Source organism: Symphodus melops (genome assembly GCF_947650265.1).
Source record: "Symphodus melops genome assembly, chromosome: 9".
NCBI lineage: Eukaryota > Metazoa > Chordata > Actinopteri > Labriformes > Labridae > Symphodus > Symphodus melops.
The window spans coordinates 491,940-519,610 of record NC_136699.1 but is presented as its reverse complement, the minus strand read 5'-3'; the positions used below and the strand labels follow the sequence as shown (position 1 = coordinate 519,610).

General features: G+C 47.3%; 2 protein-coding genes across 2 annotated transcripts in view; one reads left to right on the top strand and one right to left on the bottom strand.

Annotated features, from left to right (window-relative positions):
* The window catches only part of LOC306829402 (uncharacterized protein), a gene marked incomplete at its 3' end in the record, with an annotated part of 99,290 nt that extends 93,448 nt beyond the window's left edge, over positions 1–5,842 (bottom strand). The window contains exon 1 of the mRNA XM_079352445.1: positions 5,718–5,842. Within this exon, the coding sequence (XP_079208571.1) occupies positions 5,718–5,813 (96 nt within the window). The 5' untranslated portion in view covers positions 5,814–5,842. The remainder of the gene's footprint in view (positions 1–5,717) is intronic.
* A 2,711-nt stretch (positions 5,843–8,553) lies between these two features.
* Positions 8,554–23,444, top strand: elovl6 (ELOVL fatty acid elongase 6). Its single transcript, XM_079353075.1, has 4 exons — positions 8,554–8,813; positions 20,680–20,811; positions 20,888–21,039; positions 21,171–23,444. The coding sequence occupies exons 1-4, from the start codon at positions 8,731–8,733 to the stop codon at positions 21,611–21,613; spliced, it is 810 nt and encodes a 269-aa protein (XP_079209201.1). The 5' UTR covers positions 8,554–8,730; the 3' UTR covers positions 21,614–23,444.
* The last annotated feature ends 4,227 nt before the right edge of the window (positions 23,445–27,671 follow it).

Genomic DNA, 27,671 nt, shown 5'->3' with positions numbered 1-27,671 from the left:
CATTACTGCACACGGCGGGAGAGCGTGGGCTCACGGTGAGGTAATCCCCGCTGGAAGGCGTCACCGTACAGCGTCGTTAATGAGAACACACACACACACACACACACACACACACACACACACACACACACACACACACACACACACACACACACACACACACACACACACACACACACACACACACACACACACACACACACACACACACACACACACACACACACACACACACACACACACACACACACACACACACACACACACACACACACACACACACACACACACACACACACACACACACACACACACACACACACACACACACACACAAACACACACACACACACACACACTTCTCTGATAAGGGGTGTGCTGCTCTTTTTACTCTAAGTCTATGTAAAGAATCTCTGATTGGATGTTTCTTTAAGGTCCTGCTGTGATCTTTACCTTTAAATATCACTGACTCTCTCTCTCGCTCACCTGTGACGCCCTGGTGATCAGAGGTATAACGAGCAGCAGAGGAGGACGCCAGTCGACTGTATGTGTGTGTGTGTGTGTGTGTGTGTGTGTGTGTGTGTGTGTGTGTGTGTGTGTGTGTGTGTGTGTGTGTGTGTGTGTGTGTGTGTGTGTGTGTGTGTCGAGCTTGCTCCGAGTTGTTCCTTTGTTTAAATTGTCTTCCTTCTTTCTCTTTTCCCCCTGTAACCATCTCAGGGAACGCAACATGTGATGACCTCTGACCTGTGGCTCCTTCCCTGCGTGTCATCCTCCTCTCTCTCTCTCCCTGACTCGACCGCTGTCCTGTCTCTCAAATAAAGACCAAAAATAAAGGCTTTCTCTGGTCTCCAGTTCTTTTTCTCTGCTTGTTGATATTTACAGGATCCAGTCAGTGGTTCATGTCCATGTAGAACCAAGAGGGTAACAGTTGCCTCTGAGGACGTTTTGATTGGTCGGTTTCAGGCTCGCTCTCTCGGTCGGTTGCAGAGATTCATGTTGTAAATATGATCGGAGCTCAGGGAGGCTTTGACTCGATCCGGAGCAGTAAAACAATCAGACCTGAGGATTCATTGGACAAATAATTGGGTCCTGGAATCAGGTCACACAAGCCGGATCCGAACACGCAGGGTGACGATGAGCGAGTGTCAGGTGATCAGCGTCCTGAGACATTCAACACAACGCTTCTGAGATCAGCTGCTTTCTAAAACTACAGTTTAATAAACTCCAAATCACAGTCTGACCCCAGAGTGACCCCTCCATTAACTTCTCAGTGTCTTGTAATTTACATGGAACACCAGCAGAGGGCGCCAGAGTTAATTAAATCAATTAAAACAGCACTTCATGTCCAGCTGAAAAAGATCCTTAAAGATACAGAATAAAACTTCACATCTGGAATCATCTGGGAGAGGATTTTAACCCAGCAGCTGGGCAGAAGAATCAATCAAAAACAGAACAGCTCACATGATATTAAAAAAATACATATGAAATACCAAATCTATTAAAAGTGTACTTTTAGCCTTCGGGGGCAGCTGGTTAAAAACAAAAACAAACATTTATTAAATAATCTTCATATATCTCTGAATGTACTCTTTATTACGGGTCTGAACACAAGCTGAGGCGAGATCCAACCCTGCAGCTGGTGTGAGGCGAGAGCAGCGCGGCGTTCAGCTCACTTTATGAGGTATCATGGCGGGTAATGAAGCGGAAAGGTCAGGGGGAATGTGCTTTTATCCGCTCTAAACCAATAGGTCACATTTCCACTTTCCACGCCACCACTCTGTGACTGCAGCTGCTGCACCGCCTCGCTTAAAAAAACAATGCATTCCCCTCGCCACTCGTACATCACATCGCCAATTCTCCATCTTATTGGCAATGTCACACGGCGGGGGCTGCAGCGGGAGACGGGACGGAATAGATTTACAGCCTCACATATCAGATAAACACAGAGTAATGTAAGCCATACATTATCAATCCAATTTGCTGCTGGGGTCAGAGGCGCTCTGCGGCCACTAGATGGCAGTGTGCTGGCAGATATGAGGAGACTTGTTATCTGACAGCAATGAGCAACTCTGACAACAACACAAGACAGAGGACAGGGCGTCCTGCAGGACACAGACAAACCTCCCTCCTCTCAGAGTCACATGTTTGACGCGTCTTTTCCTCGCCATCTTTGTGATTAGAAGGAAAAAAGATCAAATCGATTCATTTGTGATTTTTATCCTCCGGTTACGCCCGCTACGTTACGGCCTCAGTGAGGGACACGCCCCCCGCCCCTGTAGTTGTAGTCTTGACTCGGTCTCTGAGCGCTCTGGTCTCGGGTAAGTCTCGTCGCAGCTGATTGGTTCAAATGCGTTTCATTAGAATGAACAGAAACACCCGTGGGCTGCGTCGGCGCCATGATGTGTATGTTGCTCCTTTTGAGGGGTCGAGGGTCGACGCAGACGGTGAGTGGGTTTGAATATTCATCATCAACATTTTTGGACTTTATTGTTCAGAATTATAAATCTATAAATGTATCCGGACTTTGAATTTCATTTGTATAAAAAGGAGTCAGAGGTCAGCTGACAGGATCTGGATCAGTGTAGAATAAAGAAAGAAACAAGCTGAGCTTTCTGAAGCCTCAACAACTAAACATGTTGAGGAGCTCTGACAGAAACATGCTTGGACATTAGGGGGCGCCATTCACACACTTTACACAACCACAACTCATTCCTTCACAGTGCAGCAGGAGGATGAAGAACGGTGCTAAACTTCTTAGAGGACAGATGTCTCTGGCCTCGAGGACGTTTACGAGCCGGACCGAGGCGAGCAGGTCGGACGCACGGCGGTCTGAGGAGTACGGCGAGCGGCATCACGACGTACGAACTGTTCTTTTACTGACTCAGGCTTTTCTCCTCAGTTAACATCAGCCTTTCTACAGCAGGACGCGGAGGTCGGCCCAGAGGTCACTTCAAGGTCACGGGTTATGGAGAGAGTTTCCTGTAACTGTGTCTCAGCTGAGATATTTCATGATTCTGGAACAGAGGAGCTTTAAATGCTTGAAATCCTTTTAAGTTTCACAACAGAGAACAAAGAAGTCACTCTTTAAAACACGTCTTCTGTCACAACGAGGTCACAGCTGGAGGAGAGCAACCAGTAAACCCTGACGAGCAGGTCTGAGGCAACGCCAAAGAGCCAGTCCTCTACACGTCTCTATGCAGAGAATCTGTGTGTGAGTATCAGAGCTGCAGAATGGTGGCGTGCAGACAGTCTGTAGAGACGGTAGAGGTGGCGTGCAGACAGTCTGAAGAGACGGTAGAGGTGGCGTGCAGACAGTCTGTAGAGACGGTAGAGGTGGCGTGCAGACAGTCTGTAGAGACGGTAGAGGTGGCGTGCAGACAGTCTGTAGAGACGGTAGAGGTGGCGTGCAGACAGTCTGTAGAGACGGTAGAGGTGGCGTGCAGACAGTCTGTAGAGACGGTAGAGGTGGCGTGCAGACAGTCTGTAGAGACGGTAGAGGTGGCGTGCAGACAGTCTGTAGAGGTGGCGTGCAGACAGTCTGTAGAGGTGGCGTGCAGACAGTCTGTAGAGGTGGCGTGCAGACAGTCTGTAGAGGTGGCGTGCAGACAGTCTGTAGAGGTGGCGTGCAGACAGTCTGTAGAGGTGGCGTGCAGACAGTCTGTAGAGGTGGCGTGTAGTCAGTTTAGTGAGTGATTTCAGTGAGTGATAAGTCAAATATGATATCTCAACACCTCAACTCTTAACCACTCCTCATAACCACATTCACCTCTCAGTACACACACACACACACACACACACACACACACACACACACACACACACACACACACACACACACACACACACACACACACACACACACACACACACACACACACACACACACACACACACACACACACACACACACACACACACACACACACACACACACACACACACACACACACACACACTTCAGAAACAAACTGGGAGGATGAACTCCCAGTGGGTGCTGTTACTCAGTGGGCTCCACAGTGAGACTTCAGGACGACGGTGAGAGGTCGCACCTCTGAGTCCTGCAGCAGTTCCCCTCCAGAGAAGCAGGGGGAAGCTAATAAAGCTAATGACGCTAACGTGATGAAACCTAAACGCAGGGTGTTCTGGGTAACCGGGGAGGAAAAAGTACCAGAGTGAAGAAAGGTGCAGGAACACAAGAGCAGGTGAGTCAGCGGGCTCAAGGTGAACAGATGCAGAGTTCACATCTGTATCTGCAACATCTGCACTGAACACAATCACCCCCCCAAATCAAAACCCTGGAGTCCATCTATACGTGGAGGTACAACAGCTGGGAGGGAACCTCAAACAAGCCTCTGCAACCAGGACAGGAAACATGAACTGAGCCATCAGCCTGAGTGAAGCTCAATAAGAAGCCAAGTCATGGCAGCGTCATGCATGATGATAACCTGTGTTCACTGAGTGCAGAGTGAACACATGAAGGTGTGTGAGGAGGAAACATGGACACTGAGCGAGCAGCAGCTGCAGAGTGAACACATGAAGGTGTGTGAGGAGGAAACATGAACACTGAGCGAGCAGCAGCTGCAGAGTGAACACATGAAGGTGTGTGAGGAGGAAACATGGACACTGAGCGAGCAGCAGCTGCAGAGTGAACACATGAAGGTGTGTGAGGAGGAAACATGAACACTGAGCGAGCAGCAGCTGCAGAGTGAACACATGAAGGTGTGTGAGGAGGAAACATGAACACTGAGCGAACAGCAGCTGCAGAGTGAACACATGAAGGTGTGTGAGGAGGAAACATGGACACTGAGCGAGCAGCTGCAGAGTGAACACATGAAGGTGTGTGAGGAGGAAACATGGACACTGCGCGAGCAGCTGCAGAGTGAACACATGAAGGTGTGTGAGGAGGAAACATGAACACTGAGCGAGCAGCAGCTGCAGAGTGAACACATGAAGGTGTGTGAGGAGGAAACATGAACACTGAGCGAGCAGCTGCAGAGTGAACACATGAAGGTGTGTGAGGAGGAAACATGGACACTGAGCGAGCAGCAGCTGCAGAGTGAACACATGAAGGTGTGTGAGGAGGAAACATGGACACTGAGCGAGCAGCAGCTGCAGAGTGAACACATGAAGGTGTGTGAGGAGGAAACATGAACACTGAGCGAGCAGCAGCTGCAGAGTGAACACATGAAGGTGTGTGAGGAGGAAACATGGACACTGAGCGAGCAGCTGCAGAGTGAACACATGAAGGTGTGTGAGGAGGAAACATGAACACTGAGCGAGCAGCAGCTTTCAGAAAACACAGAGAGGAGCTTCTCTGTTCTTCCATCACACAAAGAGGAGCAACATACAAACAGGCACAGATCTCAGGTCAGGGGTCAGGGGTCACACTGCTCCCCCCTTGACCTCTTATCTCTACTTATCTTTATACGCTCCACACTTTCATGAAAATATACAAAAATAGATTCTTTAAAAATTCAAGTGGAAAGGGGAAGATTGTAATCATGACAATAAAAGCGTTAAATAAAATCAAACAGTTTCAAGTTTTCACTGCCATCATCTGTTCTTTTTCTAAGACACTTTCTAAAAGAGGAAATACAATCAGTCAGCACGTGCACGTGCACGTGCACCCTGCTCCTTCAATCCACCAAACATCCTCCAAAAGACAAACTGGACCAGCCACAGATATTAACCAATAAACAGCAAACCAGCAGACTGACCTGGAGGAGAGTCTCAGCAAGATCCACACAGTCCACCAAGGGCCGAACTGAGGTCAGGGGACCGGAACCAGCAGCGGGAAAAACTCCTTTCTCCATGACGACGTTGACACGAGCGTCCCGTTACAGACAGCTTTAATGAGCAGCAGGTAGCACTCCATGCTAGCAGCTCCGTTCATCTCAGGAGCAGCTTCAGGTGAGTCAAACAGAGGGCGGGGCCATGCACGTTTAAATGGACCGCTAGATTTCAAATGGCGCGTTGCACGTGACGTCTTGCAAAGGACGTCACGTGCTCAAAGGTGCCCACCTGAACCTCAATTTAAAGGGGAACGCGCCATAAAAACCCGGAAAAGACACTTTGGCTCAGACATGTTTCTAACAGTTCTTGTTTGAGGTAAAAAAAAAAAAAAAAAGTTCTTGTTTGAGGTTTCAGATTATATTATAATTATATTTAAAATATCTTTGTCTTTTTATATATATATATATATATATTCATTAAAAATACATTTATTAAGATGTAACATCATTGTTAGATGTTTTATTATTGTTGATTGTTGTGGTCATTTTTCTTTGGTAATAAAGGTTGTTTCATGTCATGAAAATAAAGCATCTTGAACTTGAGCTGGAGTGAACATCCCGTCCATGTAAACACGGCTCTGACAACAACACAGCCAGCAGGACTCCAGCTTCTCCCTCATTAGAGTCAGGACTCACACACACATTCACACAGGACACAGGACATACTTGATCTCTGCTTTAGTTATGTGTAAACAGTTCAGGCCATGTGGATACCTGGATAATTGTCCTATTCAGAAGTAATCAGTGGAATTCATTCGGGAGCAGAGTGCAGGTACATGAAGGTAGTGAGGAAGTACAAAGGAAACTGCTGTGTGGCTGGCTGACAGCCAATGAGAGATGACGGTGCATGGCAGGTCAGAGACTCTGAACCAACTGGAGGAATCGTGCTCAGGATAACGACACATAAGAGGCTTGAAGCGTGTAACTAGCACTGTAATCTGGTTAAGAAAATGATCTGTTGGAGGAACGGCTGATGAGCTGGCATGCACTAAAGGGGAGTGGGAGCATCATGCCCACAGCAGCACATGAGAACAGACGGATCAGGGAGCACAGGAGACTTCACACCATTAAAACCCGACTGAGGAAACAGCCTATTTAGAGACCCATCCTTAAAGCTGAGATCAGAGGTTTGTTTCTGAGTTGATGCTCTACTAATTTGTCAGCATGCCAAATTTAAGTTTTCCTGCAGTACCTTCCAAATTACTTTCAGACACATTTACATTTCAGCAAATTGCTTGAAAGAAGAACCAAAGACAAATTTTTTTTTAAATGGCGGACCTGCTCAAAAGTTTTGCTCGAGGCTGGAGGTGGAGTCCATGGGGGGTTTTTTTTACCACTGTGACATCACAAGGAGAGCACATTTGAAACAGAGCATTTTTCTCTGAGTTGACTTCTGCAGACCACAAGCAAAGGACTGGATGAATTTATTTCACATGTTGTGGTTCAGGTCAAATACACTGTAGAAGTGGACTTTTCATCCCCTTTAATTGCGGGTCCTGCATCCCATTTATTTTCAGAATAAAGGCCCATTGTTGTAGAATCAGCGCTGCATGTTGTTCATCAATCATTTGTTCTGTAGATATGGAGACAATGTGATTAAAGTGTTACGTAATCTACCCATCAGTCCATGTTAAATCATGAGTTGATGGGCTGAAAGTCCAAGTTCAGCTGCAATAACATCAGGCCACCATCCAAAGGGTAACGTGGTGTCTAGACAGCTCTGTGGTCAGAAGGTTCAACCTGCTGTGGAGAAAGCTTCATGGTTACTGCGTGTTGTGAGCAAGTGTCTGTCTCAACGCAGAATCCAGGGGAAAGTTGAGGTGAAGCTCCGATGATGCAAAAAGGGGTCAATCCACTTTATCTGATTTTTGCTTCATGAAAAAGTTCAATATGTTGATAAAGCCGTCGTTACGACAGTATTTGCAAATGTTTGGAAATTGCGGCAATTGTTGAATAAAGTGACTCATCATGAACGCTTTGAAAAACTGGGAATAACTTCCAGTGGGTCTCTTAAGATGTGAAAAGTGAATATTTTGACTTGCACATTAATGTAGTCCTGGTGTATTTTTGTCTGTAATGTATGCACATGTGTTTGCACATGTGTTTGCACATGTGTTTGCACATGTGTTTGCACAGTGGGACATTTTGACACAAACTTTGATGACAAAGACGATCTCTGTATCTTCCTGCTGAACGGAGCTCCTGAGCTCTCATAGGATCGTTGGTGGAAGGCTTGCCTGCGTGCCCCATCCCATTGAAATGAACAATCTAGATATAGACAGACATGTTTGCTATCGTACATCACATACATGTGTTTATTTTAAAACCACAACATCTATAAGAACTGTAAATCAGAACATGAGGGCTCCTGAGGGCGGACAAAACTTTAAACCACAACATTTTTCCTACCTGTGCAACTTTTGCAATGACAGTAGGAAACCTCCTTCATGGGGCCCCATCTGAAAGCACCTTCTTGCATTACTGCTGTGAAAACCAATGTTTGTCAATTAAAGTCACTGAAGGGAAATTAAATGGAATGACGTGCTTGGTAGTGAAAAGGAAAGCAAGTAATTATTATTATAACTATTATTGTAAAACCAGGGGGGCCCCAAGGACTTTCTACCAGGGGCCCCAGCAGACTCTATCATCGCCTCTGTTTGGGGTGATTTAAAATGGGTTGTAGCCGCAGAGGAGGCCGAACTCGACGGCGTTAGGACCCGGGGTGCTCCTCTCTGGGACAGGAGGGCGTAGGCTCAGCAGCCGGCGGAGGAGGAGGAGGAGGAAGGTGCCGCTACCACCGAGCTGCTCGCGCACAACCGCGAGGTCCTGGAAGCAGCACGAGCGATGCGAGTGGAGGGTCGCGAGGAAACAGACTAAATCGATCCAGCTCGGCCGAGTATCGTGTTGATTCAGCAGCAGTGTGAAGACTAAAGGCAGCATGTCGGTGCTCGCGCTGCAAGAGTACGAGTTTGAGCGACAGTTCAACGAGGACGAAGCCATCCGATGGATGCAGGAGAACTGGTGAGGCTTTTTATTTCCTGCCACATTCTGCTCGCTCTGCATCTCTATATGTTGAAATCGAGGATGAACCGAGGTGTGTACGTGCTCAGTGTAACGTGAAGGCTGCACCGGTGCGCATGCATCAGCCTCGATCTACCGGGATTAAACCTCGCTGTATCCTGTTATATCAGCTCTCTGTCATCATCCGCAGATTGCAGCTTGTGCTTCATAAAATGAACAGATTCACTCAGGGCCTCCGTCACAGATCACTCCATCCGCCGTGGCATCACTCATCTTTTAACGGGAAGGATTCGTCCTTGGTTTCCCCGTGATTTATTCTCCCTGCATCCGTTATTATAAAGGTCATCCATGGCTCCGGCTGCCTCATCCAGTCACAGTCAGTCACTGGCCCAGTGGCATATTGAACCAAGCCTGCACCCCACGCTGCTATAAGCTGCATCCTCCTGCAGCCACCACACACCAAACACCAGGACTGCTCCATCACAGAAAGGATGCAGACAGGCAGAATACTGAGGTTGTTGTTTTTCAGGTCAGAGCTCAAAAAAAAAAATCAGAAAATGTTCAGAATCTGATCGAGCTGAAAATCAACAAATCAATGTATTTTTATAATCACTCTGTTCTGATCTGTCGACTGATCAAGGCGAGTAAAACATAGTGAGAGTAATGAAAATGTGCTCGTCTTCAAACAGCTGTTTTCATCCTCCAACAACAGTAACATGATCAAATTCATGAAGAGCAACATATTGCATGCTAACTACATGTGTGATGAACCTTTAGTTTGAGCTGCAACCAACTTCAGTCTTATCGATGATTTAGAGCGTAAAGGACCGAAATATTTCCATCACACACTCGTAACGTAAACAGGAAGTCGACAGGAACTTATTTCTTCCCAAATGTCATCCGAAGACGATTTCACACCGATACATGAGTTAAAAAGTGGAGGGGGGAAAAAGACGACTTGATTAGTAAATCCACAAAGTTCATTCATGTTACATGAAGGACTCAAACAAAGCTGCAGACGGATGTTCAGAGCGCCATGCTTTAAGCTTAAACCTGCCTGGTGTCACGCTCGCCTGTCTCACCTCAGTTTCTACTGATGCTCAGTAAATACTGCCGTGTGGTTGTGTGCACTGATGCATTTCATACAGACGAGTGAAGGTCATGGCTGTCCAGGTCTGAGCCAGGTTGAGCAAGAAGCAGATCAAAATGAGTCATGTGTAAAGTTAGCACAGGCTTCATTAAACATTCAGAGGCAGCGCATGGTGAGCCGGAAGCGTTCGTCTCACTTCCTGTGTCATCTCAGAAAGTTCAGAAAGAAAAAAAGTCACGTTTGGTGTTTTTCTGTGGAGCTGAAGCTGCAGCCTCCACAACACTTCCCTTCTTGTTGGATGGAATGAAATCTGCATTTGTGTGAGGGCAGACGGCATGGCTGCAGTGTGTAGGAGCTGTCCTTTCCCTGGTACTGAGAACCGACCAATCACGTTCATCTTCTGATGTCTGCTGACAGAGCATTAGCCAATCAGGTGGCAGCTGATCTGAGCTGACTTTCCTCTGCTGCTCTAGCAGTGGTGGAAGTGAGTCTGGGCCAGCGCTCGCTGCACATGGCTAACGACTGTGCAAAAAAAAAAAAGGATTTGATGGATTGTTTATGAAATGAAAATGTCACAGGAGAGGCTGAGTGAGCGGGACGACATGTTCTCATGACTTCAGGGTCAAAAAACAAAAAAGACAAAGGATGTGAACAAAGGGTGAAAAGCTTCACGTTCCTGATCCTTCACAGCAGAGGAACATTGAGAACATACTTCACAACACACCTTTCTGTGTTCAGCCCGGGGCGAGGCCCCGCCCACTCTGAAAGTGAGCCAGTGCTGATTGATCTGTTGAGAGTGACAGGTGGTGATGAAGCGCTGTGGGACGCTTTGGATGTTTCACTTCAGATGTTTTCAAACAGATTCTGTTTCTGAATTTCACATTTTATTTTTTTATGAATAAAAGAAGGAAACCGATGTGTTCATAACCAAACTAAATTTTCAGTCACACGTGAAGAGTTTCACCTGGGGGAGGCCAACCTTAGTTTGAGTCCAAATAGCACAGCATTTAATCATACTCCATTCTAAAGAGAAGTCTCATAACAATCACTTTTAACGTTCAGACAGCCGCAGCGCCTCTCAATACTCCATTACTCGCTTATGTCTATATTTTTCAGGTCAGACAAAAGCGAGAAGCGTCGGTCGATAAACGTGTAGAATGAAGGAAACAAAAAGAGAGAAATATGACGAGAGAGAAACTAAAAGGTGTTTATGGTAAAGAATCCAACATGTGGCTGTGGAGGAGGAGCTGACATGCAGAGACGAGCGCTCACAGGTAAGAAAGCTTTCATCCGTTTTACTGATGGTCCTGTTTATTTATCTGAAGTCTACACAGATACTGATTAAAGCAGCAGACCTTTAACTGTGTAGATTGAGTTTAGTCACAGTGTATTTAAGGCTTGCTAGTCTGTTTTCTTATCTCTCAAACATTCGAACACGCTGCGTGTAAAGTCAGTCGCTGCAGACAGATATCGTATGAAGGCTAAAAATATGTTTTTGCGTCTCATCATGCTCATGATTGAATTTGGTGTGTAATCAGTTTGGAGCTGTTCGTAGTTCATAAAAGGCTGCAGAGGTCCAGACCTGAGACGCGTACAGGTGATGCATGTTGTGTGTATGTGCAGCGTGTCTGCATGTGGTTGTGGTGCAGGGATGAATGGAGGATGGTACTCTGATCTGATGTGTTCCCTTCAGGCCGGCAGCAGACAGATCTGCATTGTGAATAAAGAACAAAGAAGCAAACAGAAGAAGAGGAAGAGGAAGGACCATCCCCGTCTCCTCCCATAGCTGACTGTATGAAGGAGCAGCAACACCACACATGTGCTTCAGTGTTCAGACATGCATGCAGCGGGTTTGTAGAGCCAATGAAAACAGTCATTCTGTGACCAGGCTGCACAGACCACGTCACACCTCAGGCGGGCTAAATGAGAACGCTACTCTTCATCCTACACTGCTTTGTAGTTATTTTTAAGAGTGTCAGCAGCATGACAAACAGCCTGAATGAAGAGTGCAAAGTCAGATCAGCTACAGCTCTGAACCTGTCACATGAAATCGTTGAAGACGCCTCCTTCAGCAGTACGACTCGTGGTCCACAGGACAGCAGGACGGGATGAAAGAGACTGAAATAGACTTTTATATTTACGTATGACAGGTGTGACTGCAGGACAGAAGCGAGCGCACACTGCAGGGTTAGCATGTGTGTGTAGTGCGTGTTCCTACAGTGCATGAAGACAGGAAGCAGAGCGGGCCAACACAAGGTTCACCCTCCTGTTAGAGTCTCTGCAGACAGTCACACCTGTACGGAGGCCCAGAAGGGACAAAGGAGCAGCTTCACTTCAGGATGAGTTTAGAGTTTTATTCTTCAGGGTCAGTCGACTGACTCTACGTTTAACTGAACAGTTTAGGCTGTTAAATCATTATTATTATTATTATTATTATTGTTTACAAACACGTCAGGAAATCACCAACTGAATTGAGTTCTTACCTCATTTTCTGTCCTCTGTCCTGCATGCATCTGTAACAGAAACAGGAGATGTGTTGTTGTATGATGATTTAATGATGTAAACTGTCTTTGTATGAAATATTCAGACTAAATGAAGTTCTGATTAAACCCGTTCTCTTTGGTGTTTCATTTTTAAAGTGACCTGACAGGTGAATATGTGAAGAAATGAGAGTTGGGGGTCACAGGCCTGAGACTCTCACATGATCCTTTTAAACGAACATCATTGCAGAGAGTCGGCGCTCACATGATGGAGAACGTGTGATTGGAATAAAGAAAGGAGAAGGCTCCAGTGTGGAGCGCTGTGTGACCTGCAGGATCATGTCTGCTGATGAGAGACAGCGATGTGTCCATGCATCGAGGATTTGTGTCGTCTCTTCACGTCAATGCATCTGATATGATTTAGTGTGATGGTGCTGCCTGTTTGCTATGAAGCAGTGCAGCTACACCAGATCCATTTTACCTGCTGACTCACTCTGAGCTCTCACACACGTCACCAGCTCTCATCACCATGCAGGTTGCTTGGTTGGACTCTGTGGTCGTCTGGGGTTTTTCTAAAAGCCTCCAGGACAGAGAGCTTCCCTGCAGGTCTCTGCACCTGTGATGGATCTCTGGTGGGTTTGGTCTGGATGCAGAGTCTGAGGGCCATGCAGTCAGAATGAACAATGAGATGTGTTTATTCTGTCTGAAGACTCTGCAGCTCCAGTCTGCTGCATGTTGGTGTTAGGAGGGATGCTTGTTTTATTTGTCAGCACTTCCTCTTCTTCACGGGAGCTCATGATCCCTTTGTGGAGGTCAGGTTACAACTTGAATAGTTAAGACGATAATTCTCTTCCTTTCAAGTCTCGTGTTTCTTGTCCAGCAGCCTTTTGTGTGCTGCTGGATGGACCCGACTTCAGTCTGCTCGTGTTGAACAGAAGGATTTGATGGTTTTTAATCAAGGTTAAGGTTGTTTTTTCCCATGTTGGGGCCGCCGTGGCTCTGTCATCTCGAGGGTTCGATCCCCAGCTCCTGCAGCCACGTGTCCGACTCTCAACCCCAAGTTGCTCCCGCTGCTTCGTCAGCAGCGTGTGTGTGTGAATGTGTGTGAATGTGTGTGAATGTGTGTGTATGTGTGTGTATGTGTGTGTATGTGTGTGAATGTGTGTGAATGTGTGTGAATGTGTGTGAATGTGTGTGAATGTGTGTGAATGTGTGTGAATGTGTGTGAATGTGTGTGAATGTGTGTGTATGTGTGTGTATGTGTGTGTATGTGTGTGTATGTGTGTGTATGTGTGTGTATGTGTGTGAATGTGTGTGAATGTGTGTGAATGTGTGTGAATGGGATTATTTACTTCTGATGAGTCTCATAACTATTGCACTCTCCGAGCTGCAAAGTTTTGCTTTTTAATTACACAGATGTTTGTGTGCTGACACACTGGCAGAGCGTGTGTGTGTGTGTGTGTGTGTGTGTGTGTGTGTGTGTGTGTGTGTGTGTGTGTGTGTGTGTGTGTGTGTGTGTGTGTGTGTGTGTGTGTGTGTGTGTGTGTGTGTGTGTGTGTGTGTGTGTGTGTGTGTGTGTGTGTGCGTGTGCGTGTGCGGCTTTTTACTTTCAGTTTTGGAGAAATGAAATCAAGACATGACTCAGTTTTGAGTTTCTGTTGCTGTGGTATCAAAACATACGTCAGTTTAATATTGTGGTATCATGACAGTAACAGTAGTGACAGTGCAGAACATTGTGGAGGGTGGTCACAGTGTGTGGAGTGCCCTGTAGTGTGTATAGTCCTAAATGCTTACTGTGGAAGACAAACAACGTATGATAGAATTATGCCAGATGAAGACGTGTCCTCTTCATCCCCCCGTGTGCTTCTGCTTGTTCCTGTTGGTGGTTAAACAAAGTCTTGGTGTCTTGTTGTTGATGCCAAACAGACGAGAGCATGTCAGGATGACGCTGATCACATCCGACCACGTTCAGCCCGAGCTCTCCTCAGGCTGGCTGCTCGCTCGGCTGCCGTCCTTCCTACAGATGAAGATGAGGGCTGGCTCTGCAGGACTGATGTTCAGCCTGGAGTCCAGCTCCACTCTTATGTCACTGTGACATGTGAGCCGGCTGTGGACCCAACAGATCCTCCTCCTGTGTGGTCTTTGCATGCATTGACACATACATGAAGGAGGCACACTGGGTCCTGCTTTTTCCAAGTGGTGAGATTTCTATTAGGAGACAAAGAGAGTTACATGAAGGAGCTCATATGTGAGGTTGACTTTGGGTCCAATCAGCTTTCCTTTCTCCCTGCTTGTTTGATGTGAAATGACTCGTGTTCTTATCTTCTTAATGTTGTGTTGTTTCTAATGTGGGTCCTGGTGCATTCTGGGTAATGTGTAATGCGTAGGAATTTATTGTAGTGTAGAGGCTGCAAGACGTGTGCAGCTCTGGAGACCAGGACACATTTCCCCAAGGGGGCGATAAAGAGCATCCTGTATCGCATCGTACAACACAGAACTTCACGTACACAGTGTGTGTGTGTGTGTGTGTGTGTGTGTGTGTGTGTGTGTGTGTGTGTGTGTGTGTGTGTGTGTGTGTGTGTGTGTGTGTGTGTGTGTGTGTGTGTGTGTGTGTGTGTGTGTGTGTGTGTGTGTGTGTGTGTGTGTGTGTGTGTGTGTGTGTGTGTGTGTGTGTGTGTGTGTGTGTGTGTGTGTGTGTGTGTGTGTGTCAGACAGCACAGTGTGAGTCAGCATGCTCCTCTCACAGACACACATCATGATCACTGGAGTGGAGGACTCTTGTGTTTTGCTCAGCAGGTAAACGTGGGCCACCAGATGCAGGAAGCATCTTCACGTCATACACACGGCTGCTCAGTGCGACCATGGGAGCGTGCTCTTCCTGCCTGCTTCTTTGTCCTCAGATTGCTCTGTCATGGCAGCTCCTCCTCGTTTAGCTGCTCGCCCTGCACTTTGGCACAGTAACTCAGATTTATTCCACTGTGGCAGACGGAGACAATAAGCCCAGGGAATATCAGGTTACACACACACACACACACAGCATGAAGTTTCATTTGCAAACGTGACGCTGCAAACACACACACCCTTCAGTGAGACGGTGAGACAGCAGCTCGCGGGCACGAGCATGCAGACTCATCCTCAGACCGCACATTCAGGATTACGTAACCGTTCAAATCTCCTGGACCAGCTAATACAGATCCAAGTTCCACAGCAGGTTATCCAGCAGCTTTACTGTGAGAGGGGGAGGGGAGTTATTATCTTCCTGTGTCAGGACAGGTACGAGGCTTAAAGCACATCTCCACTTTCATAGAGTCATCAGAGGAAGCTCTTTATTAATCAGCAGCTTATAATAAAGCACTCACCACAAATACAAACAGCAAGCTGTAAGCACAGTACGACAGTGACCTGCTGCAGACGGAGCCATCTGTGCAGCCACCAACACAACAATGGATTAACTCTGTGTGTGTGTGTGCACATATGTGTGTGTGTGTGTGTGAGACCGGGGGACCCCCTCTGTCCCTGGAGGCGGGCACAGCGTAGATAAGACTCAGGAGTGTTCTCCTTATGCATCACCATGGCAACAGGGAGACGCTGCAGTGGCTCAGCTAAGGGGTGCAGAAAGGGACAAAATAGCACACGACGGCTTTGCACTGAAACAGTCAACACTTGATTTTCTGACCTGAAGTGCGCGGTGATGATGACGGCTACATGTGCAGATGTTTGTGCATTAAATGGATCATTTCTTGCATAGACAACAGTACAACATTATCTGTGTACTTTGAACGCATCTGGGATATGCAGCAGTGCAAACATGGCCGCCGCCCAGCGACTCGCTCAGGGCCTGAGACAACAAGCACACAGCGGAGATGTCCTCCCTCTCTAACTGAGCTGTCTTTAGTCAGCAGGGACTGTAAATCAGTGTTTGATGCAATAACAACACATTAACAGATATTCAGCTAATGATGTAAAAAACGGCTTTAACTCCGGGGGGGGGGGGGGGGGGGGGGGGGCTGAGCAGGAGGACAGCTGCATGTTTTACAGGAAGCACAGCATTTCAGCTGATGGTGTTTCTGCTCCGTGCTGATCCTCCCCAAAGGAGCTCTGACGTTGTTGTTTTTAGTTTGTGCTGCCTCGGCCCGCTCGGCCTAAACAGCACAGTCAAGCTTCTCGCCGTGCCTCTGTAATATATCGTCCAATAGCGTGACAGGTCAGGATCAGAGGACTCTACCGCTGAGCCACAGCCACTGGGTGGTGTCCAGCTGTTAATGTGAACTCTTCACAAACTCGAAGGCATGAGTACATTTAAATCCTCATATTTTACAAACCAGGATCTTCTGCTTCCTTTATAATGATATAAGCGTGTTTGTGGTCGTTCATGTTGTGAGTCTTATTTCACGCAGACGGGGGGAGTCCTGACTCTGGGTCCTGACTCTGAGTCCTGAAGGTGGTTCACAGAGGCACGGGGGAGCATGAAGGGAAGATGTGAATTCACACTGATGTCCCAGATAGATTCCTGTGAGTGCAGCCCCTCCCCCGCCTCCCCCAGCCCGCCAGCCTTGACCATGCCCTTGGCTTGCTTTGCCCTCTTTATGATCAGAGTGATCCATCCTGTAGACCTGCTGCCTCACACACAGTTTTCATCTGACCATTCAGTCAGACTGACCGTCCACTCCAAAGACTTCGTTTGTAGAGTTTACACAATTTAATGCACTTTTTTTTTTACTTCATCTGAGCCTGTTTTTGTTTTTTTTGTCTGACACTGTTTGATTTTTTTTAAAGACATTTGTAGATATTTTTTAGGATGGATAAATAGATAGATGGATGGATGGATGGATGGATGGATGGATGGATGGATGGATGGATAGATAGATAGATAGATAGATAGATAGATAGATAGATAGATAGATAGATAGATAGATAGATAGATAGATAGATAGATAGATAGATGGATCTGTCTAGATTAGAAGGACAATAAAGATCTTCTAGCACGGTGACCTCTTGACCTTTGTGTTCACACAGCAGTACACTGATTGCTGCTTCCTCTGCACAGTATGTAGGCCGCTGCGTTGCTTGCCGTGGACTTGAGGATCAGTGATGTCATCCTGCAGCCCAGCCCTGCTGTCCTTCTTTGTCCTTTGTTGTGTGGAGGTGGCATCCTGCAGGAACAGAGAGGTGGCACCCTGCATTCTCTGAATACTGACACCCAGCTCGCTCTCTGTGCTGCTCTGACAGCAGCAGGCAGGACGCTGACACATACCGCTCACTGAGGTTTCTGCATCATGTCTGACCTCCAGCTCGCCGTTCAAAAACAACTTCACAGAACTGACTCTTGGGTTTCAAACCTCAGGTCGATCGCTCCCAGAATGCATCACTCCTGGACTCTTTGCATCCTCCTCTGGGAGCAGAGCTGATCATAGTTTTTATTTATTTTTATTCTCACAGCTATCTTTTTTTTTTCAGGCTGGTGTTTGATGTCAGTAGCATCATGTCCCAGTCTCCGCCTCTTTGAACTCTAATCAGACCAATCATCCCCGTCTCACCTGCATACTCGCCTGAAATAAGTTATTTCCTCCCACGTTCTGTTGCCAGCTTTTACTCTTCTCTTAGTCCAACGAGCGTCTGAACAAAGCTGCTCTACTTTCAGCATGCCTGGCTGTGCATCCAGTCTGTCAGGTCCGACCACCTGCGCTCTGTGGCTGTGCTTCTCTTCACATTCAGAGTCCTCCATTTACTGTGGCACAGCAGGGATCTCTGACCGGATCCAGCTCAGACCTGATCCAGCTCAGACCTGATCCAGCTCAGACCTGATCCAGCTCAGACCGAGCACAGCAGGCAGAGAGTCAGCAGCTCCTCTGATATCTGCAGGAACTTGTTGTAGGCTGCTTCACGTCATGTGACCCTGATAATGATCAGTGTGAATGTGTCTGACAGTGGTGTCTGAGCACACGCGTGATGTTGTGTCCTGCAGAGTGTGTGGACACGCATCATGCTGCACGGCTGTGTGGACACGCATCATGCTGCACGGCTGTGTGGACACGCATCATGCTGCACGGCTGTGTGGACACGCATCATGCTACACGGCTGTGCTGTCCACACATCATGCTACATGGCTGTGTGGACACACATCATGCTACACGGCTGTGTGGACACGCATCATGCTACATGGCTGTGTGGACACACATCATGCTACACGGCTGTGCTGTCCACACATCATGCTACATGGCTGTGTGGACACACATCATGCTACACGGCTGTGTGGACACGCATCATGCTACATGGCTGTGTGGACACACATCATGCTACACGGCTGTGTGGACACGCATCATGCTGCACGGCTGTGTGGACACGCATCATGCTACACGGCTGTGCTGTCCACACATCATGCTACATGGCTGTGTGGACACACATCATGCTACACGGCTGTGTGGACACACATCATGCTACACGGCTGTGTGGACACACATCATGCTACACGGCTGTGTGGACACACATCATGCTACACGGCTGTGTGGACACACATCATGCTACACGGCTGTGTGGACACGCATCATGCTGCACGGCTGTGTGGACACACATCATGCTACACGGCTGTGTGGACACACATCATGCTACACGGCTGTGCTGTCCACACATCATGCTACATGGCTGTGTGGACACGCATCATGCTGCACGGCTGTGTGGACACGCATCATGCTACACGGCTGTGCTGTCCACACATCATGCTGCACGGCTGTGCTGTCCACACATCATGCTACACGGCTGTGTGGACACACATCATGCTACACGGCTGTGTGGACACGCATCATGCTACACGGCTGTGCTGTCCACACATCATGCTGCACGGCTGTGTGGACACACATCATGCTACACGGCTGTGTGGACACGCATCATGCTACACGGCTGTGCTGTCCACACATCATGCTACATGGCTGTGTGGACACACATCATGCTACACGGCTGTGTGGACACACATCATGCTACACGGCTGTGTGGACACACATCATGCTACACGGCTGTGTGGACACACATCATGCTACACGGCTGTGTGGACACACATCATGCTGCACGGCTGTGTGGACACGCATCATGCTACACGGCTGTGCTGTCCACACATCATGCTACATGGCTGTGTGGACACACATCATGCTACACGGCTGTGTGGACACACATCATGCTACACGGCTGTGTGGACACACATCATGCTACACGGCTGTGTGGACACACATCATGCTACACGGCTGTGTGGACACACATCATGCTACACGGCTGTGTGGACACGCATCATGCTGCACGGCTGTGTGGACACACATCATGCTACACGGCTGTGTGGACACACATCATGCTACACGGCTGTGCTGTCCACACATCATGCTACATGGCTGTGTGGACACGCATCATGCTGCACGGCTGTGTGGACACGCATCATGCTACACGGCTGTGCTGTCCACACATCATGCTGCACGGCTGTGTGGACACACATCATGCTACACGGCTGTGTGGACACGCATCATGCTACACGGCTGTGCTGTCCACACATCATGCTACACGGCTGTGTGGACACACATCATGCTACACGGCTGTGTGGACACACATCATGCTACACGGCTGTGCTGTCCTCGTAAAGCTGCAGGTTGACGTTCAGGTTTCTGAGGAACAAACAGGAAACATTCTTCTCTCGTGTGTCACGACTTCTTGGTAATAAGAGCGTCCAACAGGTCTGTTTCCTAACGGTGTCAGTCTGCAGAGGCGCTGATTACACGGGGCCCCGGGACGGTAAGAGGCCCCAGGACGGTAAGAGGCCCCGGGACAGGAAGGGGCCCCGGGACAGGAAGGGGCCCCCGAAGTCAGACAAACTTAAACCTGCAGGAATAGAGCCTCCCTGATGGGGCCCCACCTGACGACACTCACTCTCCTGTAATGTTCCTGGGAGACGCTCAGTTTGAAGACGAGCTCTCTGTCTAGGAGCGAAGAAAACGCTGGCGGACATGATGCTAGTGGGAGGGGCCCCAACAGACTCGCCACTGATCGCCTGTACTTCATTTTATAATCCACGCCATTTCAATCAGGGCTTTGTTGTCCTTGAAGTCTGTTTCTACGATATCTGAGAATGGATTCCTCCTGACTTCAAACGTTTGGATCGACTCCCACTCATGACCTCGTGACCTTGTAATGACCTTCAGGATCAACGTGTACGGCTCTCCTGTAAAGACGTGCAGCGATTGGTGCAAAACGCCCCCTGCAGGTTCACCTAAGTAAAACAGGAAGTTCATGTTGGTCTCTTGTCTTCTGATGTTCACAGGAAGAAGTCCTTCCTCTTCTCCGCGCTCTACGCTGCCTTCATCCTCGGGGGGCGCCATGTCATGAAGCAGAGGGAGAAGTTTGAGCTGAGGAAACCGCTGGTGCTGTGGTCGCTCACGCTCGCCGTGTTTAGGTGAGGAGACACACACACACACACACACACACACACACACGTTAATGTGTCTGTCTAATCGCTCTTTTCTTGGCAGTATATTCGGGGCCATCCGCACTGGGAGTTACATGACCTACATCCTGATGACCAAAGGGCTCAAACAGTCCGTCTGTGATCAGAGCTTCTACAACGGGCCGGTCAGCAAGTTCTGGGCGTACGCCTTCGTGCTCAGTAAAGCACCGGAGCTGGGTGAGTCACTAGTATATAAAATAGAAGTATGAAGAAGAATAAATAAGTGATTGGGCCGTAGGACAACCTGAAACACGCCACGTGTCAGCGGGCGGCGTGGATCACTCTGTTTCATGTTCTCCTCTCTGCAGGTGACACTCTGTTCATCGTCCTGAGGAAGCAGAAGCTCATCTTCCTCCACTGGTACCACCACATCACCGTGCTGCTCTACTCCTGGTACTCCTACAAAGACATGGTGGCGGGCGGCGGCTGGTTCATGACCATGAACTACTTGGTCCACGCCGTCATGTACTCTTACTACGCCCTGCGGGCGGCCGGCTTCAAGGTGTCCCGAAAGTTCGCCATGTTCATCACCATTACCCAGATCACCCAGATGCTGATGGGCTGCGTGGTCAACTACCTGGTGTACTCGTGGATGCAGCAGGGCCAGGAGTGTCCCTCCCACATGCAGAACATTGTGTGGTCCTCCCTCATGTACCTCAGCTACTTTGTGCTCTTCGTGCAGTTCTTCATCGAGGCCTACTTGAGCAAGAAAAAATCCTCGGCCCTGGCCGCCACCAAGAAGAGCGAGTAAACAAAGAGCCATATGTTTGGGAAGTAGGGCGATCGTGACGAATAAAGGGAGATTAGGGACCAGCGACTTGAGGAAGTCTGTTAGGGTTTGGGATGGAGAGATGCTGGAGGTGGTCTGAGGGTGGGGGAGGGAGGGTTCGAGCATCACTATTAAAAACGCCTCGTCTCCATCGAGCGATGCTGAGAGAGCAGCGCCGCCGTGAGCAGAAGCCATCGCAAGTTCTAAAAAAAATAAAATAAAAAAAGCCCCTTTTTGAATCCCCCATAATTAGTTTTTAAACTTTGAATTTAACAAAAGGACAAAAATCGCCAGATTAAAAAAAAAAAACAAAGAGCGTATGTTTACCTGATCTAAAAAAAGAAACAGTCTGTGTACATATGAAGATGGACGGAGTCTGCGTTCACTCGAGCCGTCGGAGTATGTTTCTGTCCGTATGTCGTCGGTGTTTGTCGTTTTGTTTTTGTCGGGGGGAGACGGCGGCGAGCGTGACGCTGCTGGGAGCTGCAGGTTGAAGTGATGGGGGGGTGAACGGCACTGTTTCTTCTGTGTCTTACGTCGCAGAAATGTGATATTTTCTCAGGTCTTAGGTTCTCTTTCGTATTATAATATGCATATCAAGACAAAATGTTTGACATCGGTGCGGTTTGAATCGATCCAGGAGGGCTGATGGGAGGAATGAAGCTGATTGGACTGACTGACGCAGATGATCACATTGCTCCTGGGGCATGATGGGAAACAGATGCTGACAGTGCCCTGCTTCACCACACGTCATGACCTCGCAGAAGTTGGCGACCACATCTGGAAAATGACTTGCCATTGATTTCCAAATGTTGTTGTGTGTTTAAGCGCCCCGACCAGAGAACAAGCACGAGTCTGCGGGACACTGAAGGCAACATATTTATGTTGGGGAGGGGGGAGGGAGGGGGGGGCAATCGAACAAGCAAATTGTTTTAATCTGCTGTATTGACTTTAAAAAATAATCTGTATCTCTAATGGTGTCTGTCGTGCTCTTGTGCATTTGCACTGTATCAATGTCAAGAAGTTGTTGCTGAAAAACTTAACCTATGAACAAAGAGTGCAAAAAATGTGACGCGTGCCTCGGCTGTTTATTTGTTGTCTCAGCTGCAACATGATTTCCTTTCTGAAGCATTAAAGGCTGATTTAGGGGAAGATTCAGAAGCTCTGAAGGTAAGATGGTGACGTTCCTCTTTCCAGCTTGTATTTAGACTTTTCGGGATGTTTGGTAGCGGTGATTATGAAAAGTGGCGTTGAACATCTGGTGGACGCTGTGGCGTCTATCAGGCAGGATGTTCAGGAGTCTCTGAAGGTAATCTGGGTCAATGTTGGATCAACATGAGACACACAATGCGTGACTTGAGTCATCACGAAATGACCTGCAATCAAACATGTGCATATACAATGTACCTGATCGCCCCCTAGAGGCGCAAATGAGTGATCAAACAATTATTAAAAAAAGAGAAATTAGATGCAGTTAAAGCGCATTTTTCATTTTTTTATTTTCAGGCTCCTGAAGGGAATTGTTTTTCAAAATAAAAATTTGAAGGAATCCTCGAAATGACGATGAAAGTTTGCCAATAAAAGAATAACTTCTGTCTTTAACTTCATGCCATAATGTGAATATTTTGACTGCGAGACGGGATTATGTCATAAAGTTGTATTTTAAAGGAACAAGCATCCTGTCTCTAAAGTCAGTAGAATGAATATAGTCTCCGGTGCTCATTTATGAATTTGAACTGATTTTAGAATAGTTTCCTCTGTAAACTTTGTACACGTCACTTCAAACATAAAATGTTGGTTTGGGAAACTCAAACTTGTTTCATTGCTTTTTTAAGACCTTTTGAAAAACGGTGACAGGAAGACGCTGTCACATCTTTTTAAGCTAAACAACCGTCACTCATTATTTCAGACAGAAGCTGACAGCTTGTTGTGATTTAACTTCTTGTTTAGTTTGAGTGGATAAAGAAAAAGTCGGAGGGAAGTGTTGTCAAAGGATCTGCAAGAAAAACTGCTCACTAAAAAGACGTTTTTAAAAGAAGTGTGAAAACCCTGAAATGAAAAGAAAAACCTGTCAGTTTAGTTTAAAGTGACAGCTAGCTTAATGCTAGAGCTAACTTACAGCTAGCTTAATGCTAGAGCTAATCTACAGCTAGCTTAATGCTAGAGCTAACCTACAGCTAGCTTAATGCTAGAGCTAACCTACGGCTAGGTTAGCCATCTAGAACCCTAACCCTAACAAGGAGATCTGACCTTGTGTTCTGATCTGATCTATAGAACATTTATTCCAATCATTGTTCATTGGAAGAAATGCAACTTGAGCCGTGACGCAACATTTAGAAAAAGGACATTTAAAAGTGATACTGCAACATGAACAGGTTTAAGATGGGACAACAGTCACTCTCTGAAGAGACACACTTCCTGTTAGTGTGTGTTAGTGTGTGTTGTGCTGCAGAGCCTGTGTGACCAAAGGAAGGAGTGTGTCTGGTTTTATTACCTGCTGTTGTACAGGTGGAGGGCGAAACATGACTCATCACATTCTGTCGTCCCTGCTTTAGTACAGTGTTTGTCTTTCATTTATCAGGGGGAGTGTGCGATGACACAAAGAAAAGTGACGCAAGACCAAACAATAAATCTCCACTCCACACAGGAAGCACGACTTCCTACACAGGAAGTCCATCAGTCCAGAATGAATAGTGAGCGTGGAGCTCACCTGGACGTCAGTGTGCAGTGTTTGCATTTCACCTGGCCCCTCCTGTTTCTGCCTTCTGAATAAGAAGAGACAATATAAAACAATCAAATGACCATATTTCATGAAATGTGTTTCCTGTCATGACACGTGTGCGTTTGACCCTCAGGGCCACCGTAGTCCCACAGAGTCAAAGGATGATTTATGAAACAGACAGAGTAGGTTCTGAGGTCTTTAATCGTGAACATTAAACTCTCAGGTGTTTGCTGCTCGGCGAGGTGTCGGTGTCACCTGAACATTTAGAACACGCCGTAGGCCTTAGCGTGTCAGTCCGTGCTGGAATGCACCCGTGTGAGTTTCATGTCAGCGGTGACAGCTCAACGTGTCTGCGTTCTTACTTCTCTCCTTTATATCCACGCGTGTGTGGCCCCAGGGGGCCGCGGGTCCAGCCCCCGGTGCGGACCAAAGGATCCAGACAGGACTGTCCGTCCAATCAAAGACCGCATCTCTGATTTGAAGTGTTTTCACACCTTTAACGTCGTTGGACTTCACATCACGACCTTGTCATGTTGCCAGGTATGAGAATGAAGCCGTGAAGCCTTCCTTGAGTCGCTTCAATTAAATGTGCTTGTAAATGTGGGCGATTAGGTGATTAGCGGGTTACCTGGATATAAGGCAGCGTCCTTGGTGACCGGTCAGGTGTCCTACCCTGAAGGAAAAACTGGGTTTTTTTTAGTTAGGAGAGTTAAAGGAGAGGAAGTGGACATGTGGAGCCAGTGACTGTGAAACAACGCGTTGAGTAAAATCCAACCTCGACCTTTGATCACTGAACAGGGTTTTTCTCAGTAAACTCTCCAAGCAGTGATTGGACAGGACAGTGATTGACGAGCGTGTTTTGGCAGGCTTTTCGTTAAGTCACTTTTAACTGCAGAGAATTTTGCCATTCAGGGTCGACAGCATATCTGCATTCTGTTAGTTGTTTTCAGTATCAGTCGACCGGCTCGCATTCTGCAGGAGAACGTGTTTTTGTAAGGTGTCAGGTGAACTCTCTGCGTCAGGTTCGGATACGAGGAGTGTCTCTGAGTTATTGACGGAGGAGCTGAACATCCTGCTGCGTTCTCACATCAGCTCACTCGGGTCTGTCAGGAGAGTTCTCTGCAAGCGTGAAAGCACGATACGTGTGAGTTTGCATCAGTGTGACTGTGCAAAGAGAAGCTTCACAAAGCTGTTTGCTTGTTTTTCACTCTCGTAGACTGAGATATAAAAAGGATCTGCCACAGGAGCACCGAAGCTGAGGCGATCCCGACCTTCGTCCTCAGCCTTCAGTTTCACGGAGTAAACTTCAGCCTTCAGTGATTAAAGAATGAATCATCTCTGCTGCTGCTGCTAATGTCACAGTTTCTCAAGGACAATGCATGGACTCATTTCTGCTGTGCACTGTCGCCATCTGCTGGACAAACCAGTGCAGACTTTAAACTAAAGAGCCGAGTTTACAGGATGTATACTTTTAAAACCATTTGATTTTATAACCATGTTGTCAGCTGGTGTTGGATCTTCATCATGTGGTGGCTTTTAATCATTGTCATGTGTTTAAAATAAAACACTATCTGATGCTAACTTTAGAGATGCACTGTTAAGAAAAATCAGATTCTTGAAATAACAATGAATCTGAGTGTTAACTGTGATTCTGTTTGTTTCATGACTTCTTTTGGCGTCACACTCACCACGCTTACACTCATATTTCACATGTAAATAAGGCAGAGTTTCTACTAGTTATCAGCATTAACAACAACTAATCTACCACTAGTGACACATCGGTTGATGCAGCATTATTTGTGGATGTGTCGACACGGCTGTTGATTCGATGCGTCTCTAATGAATTTACCTGAAAGATCAAAAATGGCTCATGTATGTTATTTTCTTCAGGAGTTTTGTGCATGTGTGAGAGCACATGAACCTGTACTGTCTGTCTGTGTTAATCTTTTAGATAAGGAGGAACTTAAACAGTGTCAGTGTGTTTTTGTTGTGTGATGATAAGTATTGCAAGGCTGCAGCTTTAAAGAACATATCACCCAACCAGCCCTGAGGAGACACAACTACCCACATATGGGACTTTCCCTCCTGTGTGGTGCATCCATAGATTCTGGCTCATGTGTCTACGTGCAGTACATGCATTAGACCCCCTCCTCTTTGGATTTTAAATCTACCCAAATCCTCCCAAACTAGTGTTACCCTGTCCTGCTCAAGAGCTGGAGGGACCAAACACTGACCTGAAGGATCAGAACAAAGCCTTTGAGTGGGTAGCTAATTCCCTCTTTAGCCCTCATCAGCTGCCCTGCAGGCTGAGACGGAGCGATAAAGTAAAGCTAACCCCATCTGGCAGGAAAACTACGGACTCTGTTACTCGTGTTTGTCTTCTCCCGTTCCTTGTTTTTCTTTAAATCCACTCCATGTTGGTAACCTGAGACTCTACTGACCCCCATCATGTGGAATAAATCATCCAGTCCTTTGTTTGTGTCTGCAGACGTCTGACAACACAGAGAGAAATGCTCTGTTTCTACTGTGCTCCCCTTGTGATGTCACAGTGGGACCCTCCCCTCCCCTGGTATCTCCACCCATAGACTCCACCTCCAGCCTAGAGATAAACATTTGCGCAGGTCCGCCATTTTTATTCTCGCTAGCAAAGGAGTGATACAGGGAAAACTCAGGGGGCGGGGCTTATTTCATTTAAAGAGACACACGCACCAAAAGGAGCGTTCTGAGAGAGCGACAGCGGTGTGAAAATGTTCTTCTTGTATCAAAACGACAGACTACCGCCACCTGCTGGCGTGGAGAGTTATTTCCTGTCAGTTGGTCGCCAGCTGTTTTCTTTGCGGTGCGTTCAAGTACAACTTCTCGGCAAAGACAAATATGCGACGTGAGGCGACGCCACAGTCGGTCTTCGATGCCACGAGTTCTTTTCCGTCTGCTTGGTGTGTTATGACCTTAAAGTTAACGGGGCGAATAATGACGTGGTTATTTTACCCTCATGAGGGTAAACATGATCAGCTCAGTATGAATGGTGTATTAATGATGTGCATTTCTGAGAGTTTATTTATTCACCTCCAAGAGACTGAACCCCCCCCAGGCTTCTGTTCCTCACAGTGTCACAGACTCTATTGCCCCCTGTTGCCCCAATTGAGCAGTAATACAAGATAAATTGACACTGGGCCCAATTTCATCTTTACTTGAAGGCTGATGTGCTCCTGTTTGGAGTGGCGCCCTAACCTATCTGTTAGCCCTAATGGAGACCAATATATAGATAAGTGTGTCCTGCCAGGAAAATCAATATCGATGTGGCCCCTGATGGTTTTT

Bases quoted from the DNA above. Each gene is read 5' to 3' on its own strand.
- elovl6 (XM_079353075.1), top strand. From the start codon at position 8,731: ATGTCGGTGCTCGCGCTGCAAGAGTACGAGTTTGAGCGACAGTTCAAC. The intron at 8,814-20,679 runs GTGAGGCTTTTT...TGATGTTCACAG, and splicing joins CGATGGATGCAGGAGAACTG to GAAGAAGTCCTTCCTCTTCT. The intron at 21,040-21,170 runs GTGAGTCACTAG...TCCTCTCTGCAG, and splicing joins CAGTAAAGCACCGGAGCTGG to GTGACACTCTGTTCATCGTC.